Below are 9,152 nucleotides of genomic sequence, written 5' to 3'. Positions count from 1 at the left end.
GTTTCGTAGCACGTGCTGTTACTCCTCACACCCCGAGCTTTCTGCAGCCCGCAGCCGCAGCCCCCAGCCCGCTCACGGCTGGGGGTAAGGGGACAGCCACCGGGCTGTGCCCAGCTAAGCCAATTTCGAGGGCTTAGCAAGGATTTAAGCCGTGCATGGGCGCTGCGTTGGCACGTTGCAGCAGGCAGGACCGCAGGCTCCGGAGGGGGCTGTCTCCTGCTCCTATTGCAGCCCCGGACATCTCCTTTAAGCTCTTCAAATTTTTACCTGGGTTAAATTTGGAGATGGGATTAGCACCAGGATGCTAAAAGTAGTTTAAATCCCGTTGGAAGGTAACTGAGACCAGAGCCTGATTCCTCCTGAGAGCCATAAAACCCAGCCTATTTGTGGCACATGTTGCATCCCGGGACTGCCCGTCTCAACATCTCAGGGAGGAAAGACCAGGGCCCCGAGACCCTGTGGCTTACCCGCTTATGAGTCCTGAATCTGGCCCTGTCTAGGAATCTGAGAACTCACAGAGAGCTGACAACTTGGGAATGTGCTGAAAAACCCTGCTATGCCTGTTGAGTCCCCCAAAGATTCAGTCAAAACCTCCGGGAGGGGTGTTTGGTTGCCCTCTCCTAGGCGAGGGTCAGCTTTTCCTAAAGATCTGGCGAGCCAAACTGCTGACCCTCATTGAGCCACACCAGAAATGTGCTGGCCTTTGGAAAGGCTGAAGGTGCAGCAGCTCCCATCCACTTAAAAACACTTCTTGCTTCTCCACTGCCTCCGCAGGCAGAGCACTTCGAAGCACTTGGCTTCTAAAGCATTCGCTTTCCAAGAGCCACTCAGTAAAATGACTTCCGATAAACCATCATTAAATGTCTATCGCAGACAGCACCCAGGAAATGTGATTACTCTGAAAAGCCCCACGCGGTGTGTGTCATATCTAAAAAATAAGGTCCTGTACACATTTTCGTTTCTGATGGAGCTCAAGTACTGACTGCAGGGGGCTGGTGGGGAGCAGGGGCTGTGCTGGGGACCGGAGCAGCCATGGGAGGGGATGGGTTTCTGTGCTTCCTGGTGTGTCTGGAAAAAAAAAAACTCTTTTGCTCCTGTTTAGTCAGGCAGGCTCTCCAAGCTGTGGAGCGACGAGTTCCTCACTGCCCTGCTGTATGATGAACAAACAGATGACAAATGCTTTTCAAAATGCTCAGAAACCACCAAGCAGCCAGGGAAAGCTCTTATTTTAATCTGTGGTGGCTGTGGAAAGGTTCTTTGAGCTGGATACAGGTGGACATTTTGCTCTGGTGGGTTGGGGATGGGTGTGAGACCTTGGCTCTTGGTGCCAGCTCCCCACCAGCCAAGCCATTTCAGGTGAATTTACTTCTGTCATTGCCTGGACATTTTCTCTGCCTCAGGGAAGAGAGGAGATGTCAGGGGTTGGCTTTCACACAGCAGCTCATCCCACACGAGACTTGCCCTCGGCAGGAGGGTATCGGCTCTGAACCTCCCCACCCCACAGCACAAAGGGCAGCCCCATCACTGCGTTCCCTGCTCATGTGTTCTCACCTCCTGGGCTCTTGTTTGTCAAAAGACAAAATCAAACAGTGGGGAACAAAATGGCCAAAGTGTTTTACTGCAAGAGGCACCGCCTGGCACGCTTCAGAGCTTGGGGCTTATAGGGCCTGGTGGGAGCAGGTGGGGAGGCGAGGATCTCATCCATGGTGCCCTTGAGCTTGTGTTTCCGTTGGGTTCCCAGGACACCGCAACGCGTTAGGAGATGAGGACACTTGGGGAAGTGCTCCCCAGCCGCCTGACAATGGAAAAGAGCCCCACCAGGCCAGGCCCACCCAGGCTTGGGCCCCAGCTTCACACTGTTTACTGAGGTGATGACAGCGTCAGAGATGTGCAGGCTGAGGCCTGGCCTGCCGACGTGCTCCAACAGGAGAAAGGCAGCAGTTCTCCTTTGCCTCCAGTTAATTGTCCTCTGTTCCCCTCCCCTGAGTGTAAGAGTCCAGTTTTCTAAGCAGGACGGGGCTTGTGATGAAGGTTTCTTCAACTTGGTGGCACGAATACAGGCCACAAAGACCGGCCATTAAAGGAAGCAGGCGCCTGTATCTTCTGGTTGCACCTTGATGCCAACTATGGGTGCTCAAAACCGCTGCAGACATGGAGAAGCCTGTAAAGGAGAGGTGCCCTGAGGGCACCAGGCATGCTCAAGCCCAGCCTCTGCTTTTTCTAGACTTGCTGTAGCCTTCCAGGGAGGAAGGACCTACCCTAAACCCTCTCACTTCAGCTCTTCTCCCAGTTACTGTGACTGAAGAGACAGATCTGGTGGATCAAGACAAGAGAGAGATCCTCTCTCTCTCTCACCCACTTGCTCAGTAACATGTGAGATCAGCCTTCGTTTCCTCCTCCACTTGAGAGTTTTTGCATTTGAATAACTCAGATAAACATGACAATCTTCCTGCCCAAACATTCTTCCAGTTCTTCCCTCTAAGGCTGGACTGCTTCACAATGATAATTAAACATTTGGTGGAAAAGTGGTGAGGGAGAAAGAAACATGTGAGCTTAGGGAATGGGAGACTGAAATGTTAGTAAGTAAGTGTAAAACAGATTAATTTTCTTCCCCCCTCCTATTCATCACAGACAGCCACTGAATTGTATTATTTCCTATGTTAGGATACCTCAGCCAAGTCTTTTTTGTTATGGATTGACAATCTGGGGTAACGAAAGGGAGAGACAGGATGATTAATAAACTCACATCATTATTGCTGATGGAAAACCAACTTTAACCTATCTGTTCCATACTCTGCTGGGACTAAAATCAGCCCGAATTTCTGCCTTTGCCAGACACTGCTCACTTCTGGGTCCTGAGAGCCTCTGGACCACTGCCACACCACTGCTCTTACACCACATACAGAGGCCACTTTTGTCACCAGTAGGCACTACCTAAAATGTAAAAGCTGTAAATGTAAATATATATTTTTATATACATTTCCCCCCCCAAAAAAAAAAAGTTTTGGTGATTATTTTTGTTCAGTTACTGTCTTTGTTTTCTTGGTAGCATGAATTTCCATTTTATCCTTTTTGGAAAGTTTTCTGGGCTCAGAAAAAGGAACTCAATCCCCATTTTGCAGCAACACACACCAGAGCAACAGAAATATTATCTCATACATAGGAATATTTATTTTTGTCCTTCTTAAAAATGTACAAAAAATAAAATAACTGTATTTACAGTTTATCAAACCCCTCTCCCAGTTGCAACACTATTAAGTTACATGAGCTATTTTCTTAATATAAAAGCACACTATTTATACATAAAGTTTCTTTTTTTTTTGCCAGAGAGGGCTTGTCACAACCTTTGGCACAAACACTCTTGTTTGTATCTTGTCTCAATTCATAGGAAATGGAAGAGCATATAAACATTTTGTAAGCTTTACATTTAAAAGCCATAAAATACTCCTTTCCAGTTCCACATCGATCAATATACAGCAACTCTGACAGCTGGAGAGTTTAGTTTTTACTAATTGTTGAATTAATTTACATTTAAACCATCCGTAGACTGAAAGAGGAAAATATACAAGAAAGATACTTGATCTCTCAATTCCATTGACCAAAGACTTCATGAGAGAAGACACACAGGGAAAAGAAAAGAAAGAAAAGAAAGAAAAGAAGAAGAAGGAGAAGAAGGAGAAGAAGGAGAAGAAGAAGGAGAAGAAGGAGAAGGAGAAGGAGAAGGAGAAGGAGAAGGAGAAGGAGAAGGAGAAGGAGAAGGAGAAGGAGAAGGAGAAGGAGAAGAGAAGAGAAGAGAAGAGAAGAGAAGAGAAGAGAAGAGAAGAGAAGAGAAGAGAAGAGAAGAGAAGAGAAGAGAAGAGAAGAGAAGAGAAGAGAAGAGAAGAGAAGAGAAGAGAAGAGAAGAGAAGAGAAGAGAGAAAAGAGAAGAAAAGAGAAGAAAAGAGAAGAAAAGAGAAGAAAAGAGAAGAAAAGAGAAGAAAAGAGAAGAAAAGAAAAAAGAAAAGAAAAAAGAAAAGAAAAGAAAAGAAAAGAAAAGAAAAGAAAAGAAAAGAAAAGAAAAGAAAAGAAAAGAAAAGAAAAGAAAAGAAAAGAAAAGAAAAGAAAAGAAAAGAAAAGAAAAGAAAAGAAAAGAAAAGAAAAGAAAAGAAAAGAAAAGAAAAGAAAAGAAAAGAAAAGAAAAGAAAAGAAAAGAAAAGAAAAGAAAAGAAAAGAAAAGAAAAGAAAAGAAAAGAAAAGAAAAGAAAAGAAAAGAAAAGAAAAGAAAAGAAAAGAAAAGAAAAGAAAAAAGAAAAAAGAAAAGAAAAAAAAAAGCTATTTTCTTTGTAGTTAGCATTTGGTAAAATCCTCCAAAATATCTTGATGAGGGTATCACCATACACCAACAAAGCTTCACTGAAAGGATGCACTTTATTTTGGATATATAAGCACCTGACTGTGTAGAAGGCAACTAAAGGTTGAGGTTTGGGTTTGCATAATAAACCATCAAATGGACAGTCATAGTGCCAAATCTGTGGCAGGAACAGAAATTAAACCTTAGAAGACTGCTCTGCCTTTTGCATCTCTCTGTCAGCGTCTTTCAAAACTAACACGTGCAGACATGGTGTGGCTCTCACTCTTCATATGGACAAAGAGCTGAGCAGCAAGCCACCCTTGAGGTTACACTAACTAAGGTTCAAGACTGCTGTCTTGAAGAAGGAAAGGAAATGAGAGTTTTGTTCCTTTGAAAAAAAAAAAAAACAACCATCGCAGAGCCACAAAGAGACAAAAGGAGGACACAGATACTTCTGTCCCCTGCTGAACAATAGCCAAATCTTACTTCCATTTAACTCATAATATTTAGAAGATACAGTGCTAATCAATCTTTTTCATGAAACAAAAGCAACACGTACATTTAAACAATATATATGTAAGAACTTTGTACTCCTCATGACCTTTGAATCAAGCAGGGCATAAAGCAGGCCCCTGCTTCAGAAGTTTGCATTACTAATACTGCCCTTCCCCATCGCCTCGACATCCTGACTTTGACCAACCAGCCCTCAGAGGTGGTGAACCCCAAGAGCTTGCAGCTTGCTGTGACCAGCACCCAGGGTTCAGTGCTCCTCCAGCAGCTGATGCTGTAGCTACAAGCGAGCGGGTGCCGGGTGACGTGCTCTTTGTAATGTCTTTGGTGCTCGTGATGCATCTAGTAGTTGTTTTAAAATACTCTATCAGGGTAAGTCTTACTCTTCTTCCTCAGCCCTGCTACCTTGAGTGAGACTGCAAGATGAAAATAAAGGCAGGAGGATCAGCTCTCTTGCTACTGACCAGCAATTTGTACACTTACAGATATATTTAGAAAAGCTTTCAGTTAATCTTGGAAACAACTTTCCTTCCCTGGACAGTGCCTGACCTAAAGCTCCTAAAATGGCATTGGAAAGGCAGCTCAGCTCCTTAAGCCCCAGTATTTCCTGGAGCGTTGCAGCTCTTGCTGATCCTTTACTGTTCCTCAGTGCAAGATGCTGCAGCAACCGGCGGGTCCTAGCTCAGCTTACAAAAGAAGAAAGATCCACCTCTGTGTAAGACAAGAATGAAATATTAACCTGAGTGCTGGTGCTGCCAGGACAGCCCTGCCCTGCTCTGTGAACCCCAAACTCTCGTAACGCAGCACACCACAACCCAGCCCAGTCCCAGGTGCCACAGGCATGCCTGTAAGTGAGACTTTTTGGATGGCAGCTTCGTTAGGGGCAGAGCCAGGGCTCAAATCCTACAGACATTTACTCCTCTGTTTAGCTTGCAGCTTCTGCTGGGACATCATGACCAGCTGAGAGATCCGAGTTAAACTCCTTAGGATCCCAACACCACCAGGTAACAGAGCAATACAAGAACCAACAGCACTGCTCACAAGCCCTGTGTGCCGGCCCCAGTTCACAATGCCACCTGCTAAAACTGTCCTAATTTTCTTTAGGAAGAAAATCTTATCTGGGCTAAGTCAGCAAAGAGTTTTTTATCTGAGCCTGAGGCAAGAAGAAACAAACCAAATCTCCCTAAAATCCCTTGTATTCCCAGGATGTCTGCTCTTAAGCAAGGTAGCGAGAGCATCTTTGCTGGAGTATGTATTCGTAAAAAGACAATGGAATTACTACACAGCTTGGCACAATGAGGAAGAAAATCACAAACCAAATGAACAGAGAAGGCGAGAGGAAGACTGAACAGGCTTTGCTTTGCAGACGTACCTGGATTCTGGTTATGCTAACTCTGACACTAACAGCCCGGAACTTCCACAGGTTCTGGTCCCACAGAACCTTTTACGGGTACCAGACATTTCCATTTGAAGAACGGATTTTAGTGGGATGCTATTGCTAATGAAGTTAAGAAACTGTGCTAGAGCTTGCAGGACAATTCATGCAAAAATGTGACCAAAAGAGACTGGTCAGCTATTCCAGCTCCTCTGCTTGGATGTAATAGCTCCACACAACTCAAACCACCACAGAATGAGCTCTGCTAAACTAGGCAGTGTTTCTTTACATCATTAACCAGCTAATGAAAAAGAAAAAAAACTGCGACTAAATGAAAAACAGATTTTAGAAGGAAAAAAGTAAGGAAACAAAGACTACATATAGGCAAGGCCCCACATTTCTGTCGGTCTCATGGGATCCTTGTACAGTGCATGGGGAATGAAATGCTTGCAATTGAAACCCCCAGGACTGTATGCTGTGTGAGGAGCTCTCTGAGACAGTCAAAGGAGCTGGAAAGGAGAGAGACAGGTGCCAGGTTTGGATGCGCTGGGGACATTCAGGCCTTGGATCCCTTTTCTGATATGATCAGCCTGCAGCCTTTCTCTCTCACACAATTCCTGAGGCAGAGGCGGAATTTGATGGCATGACCTTGTAGCTCAGCCTGGGCTCAGATCCAGCCTTTGTGAGAGAGATCTATCTCCACACCTCAGCTGTGGGCCACTCTCGGTCTCCACCGGCAAAATTGTTCCAGTTTCCATAAAAAGCCCAGGTTTCTACCTCATCCAGCTGTCCTAGGAATCAAAACAGAATTATTCAATGGAGATACAAGAGCAAGTTCCTTTAAGAAGATTTTGAAGTCCTGTTTCTTACAGTCTAGAGGAATGCTTTAAGGAGCAGGCTGTCGGGGAAAGCACCTTTCCCTCCACAGGTTTGAGATGGGCCCATTCTGAGAGCCCCCACTTCACCAGCAGAACAAGCAGAAGTCCCTTCTGTACCTCTAGGCACGCCAGGCAGCAGACACATGGGTACCTCTAGGATTTTGTGGCAGCTGGATGGGGCCCTCAGTTACCTACAACCTGGGCACCTAAATTGGGCCCCACCGTGACAGAGCACTCCAAACACTGCAGCGCCGTTTGCTCCAATATTTCAGTATAAAACTGGGTGGGCAGGGGTGGAGTGCTTGAATGCAGACACAGTCATCAACTTCTCAGCACACACTCCTTAACAGATCGCAGACATCTAATCTTCTAGGAAAGATTCTGTTAAACCCTAAACCCAATACATACAAAAACATAGTGGCAGTAAACGTGCCCACATACGGTAGTTAAAATATATTATTGCATATTATAAACATTATATACAAGGTTAAAATGGTTTCTTTACCATTTACTTACAAGTGACATTTGTAGCTGAATGCCTTACTTACAAGTCCTCATTGCTACGTGCTGAGAACTACCAGAGGTATTTGGCAAGACTATACACTAGAGAGAGATATGGATCAGTCTGAGCAAGTGAACTCTTGTCAGCCACTTTCCCCATCTTTAGCACTTAACCTTTTTTTTTTAGCAATGGTGGAGTGAACTCTGTTAAAGTGATTTATCCCAGTTTTCTGAAACTGGACCAGCATGGTTCCTTAACGCGTTTTAGAATGAGTTTATCCACATTAAAGCGTGGATTAAAATGCTGCATTTCACATTTGCAGTGGATCACCTGGTTACAAATCTGGGGGCTGGTAACTGCTTGTGCACTGGAGAATGGGGAACAATAAATAAGGGACCAGGTTAACGAGTGGCCTTGTGCTTGACAAACCCAAGTCTATATGCAGTGGGTGTGCAGAATGGACAATGTTTGCAAACCAGTCTTGTAACAGTTTCTCTGATCAATGTCTGTCAAGTTCCTGGGGAATCTTCTGCTTTCCAAGGAGAATGAAATGCTGTGGTTCCTTACAAAAGGGCTCTGCCTGAGGCTAGATCTCAGTCAGCGTGATCTTGAAGCCTTCAACCATGCTCTCCATGTGCAGGATGAACGTGTCCTCATTGGAGTAGTGCTCGATAATGTTGTCATCCATGTTTACCAGGATACTGGTGGCAAAGGCAAAAATCAGTACTTTTACATACCAGAAGAGCAAAAGGGAAAGCCATGCCCTCCACCCCATGCACGTGCTTCGCTAACCTCACAGTGATGCAGGAAGAGCCTCCAGAACATGCCAGTACAGGGACAAGAGTGAGAATCAGCTCTGAGACCCGCCCCACAGCCCCTTATAGCCTTTTGATTAGAGGCTGCCACTTGTGGAAGTAGTTACAAGGTAGATGTAAGAAAGTTAAAATGGAGAGATTCAGATTTATGATAAGGAGCAGCAGCCTAGCTATTCTAAAACCACAGCTGTGATGCTCATGACTAAATTTACTCATCTGAAACCCCTGCAGCAAGCGCAGCTCTCCCTTGTGCTTGCCTGCCTGTCAGACTGGGGCAGTGCCTCACTTCGTCCCAGTGCTGCAAAGAAACTGCACGCTGCATTCACAGCAAAGGTTGTGCCTTTCCCACACTACTCCCCACAATGTTATTAAGTGTATTGCCTACAAAACAGATCCAAGATGTATTCAACTACATTTTCCAAACATAAATTCTGCTCCTTCACGGTAAGCCTATGAATTCTGGTCAGACACAGGCTGGATGTTTCCTCCTCTGACACCCCTTGCTGTCTCCATAAACAGTAAGATTTTAGGGTTGTAGGCATGTATCCTAAAAGTGTTCATACTGTCCAGCATAATGATACCCCAAGCATGGCTGGGATCCCTGAATACTTCTAAAGAATCCTGCCATAGTTCCTAGTTAGTGTTAGTTTACTTACCCCTTTTTGCTCTTCTTATAAAGTTTTGCAATCTTTTCAACTGGCAGCCCGTATTTCTCAGAGATCTGAAATCAGAACAAAAGAAA

The 9,152-nt window shown here is 44.9% G+C and overlaps 1 protein-coding gene across 1 annotated transcript in view; it reads right to left on the bottom strand.

Moving 5' to 3' along the window:
- Positions 1 to 4,725: 4,725 nt before the first annotated feature.
- The window catches only part of GRHL2 (grainyhead like transcription factor 2), a 65,163-nt gene continuing 60,736 nt past the window's right edge, over positions 4,726 to 9,152 (bottom strand). The window contains exons 15-16 of the mRNA XM_066990628.1: positions 9,067 to 9,131; positions 4,726 to 8,296 (exon numbers count right to left, since the gene is read on the bottom strand). Of these exons, the coding sequence (XP_066846729.1) occupies positions 8,182 to 8,296; positions 9,067 to 9,131 (180 nt within the window). The 3' untranslated portion in view covers positions 4,726 to 8,181. The remainder of the gene's footprint in view (positions 8,297 to 9,066; positions 9,132 to 9,152) is intronic.

Source organism: Anser cygnoides, chromosome 2, assembly GCF_040182565.1.
Source record: "Anser cygnoides isolate HZ-2024a breed goose chromosome 2, Taihu_goose_T2T_genome, whole genome shotgun sequence".
In the NCBI taxonomy this organism is placed as follows: domain Eukaryota; kingdom Metazoa; phylum Chordata; class Aves; order Anseriformes; family Anatidae; genus Anser; species Anser cygnoides.
Note: the sequence above shows the minus strand (reverse complement) of the source record. Positions and strands in the feature narration are given on the sequence as shown.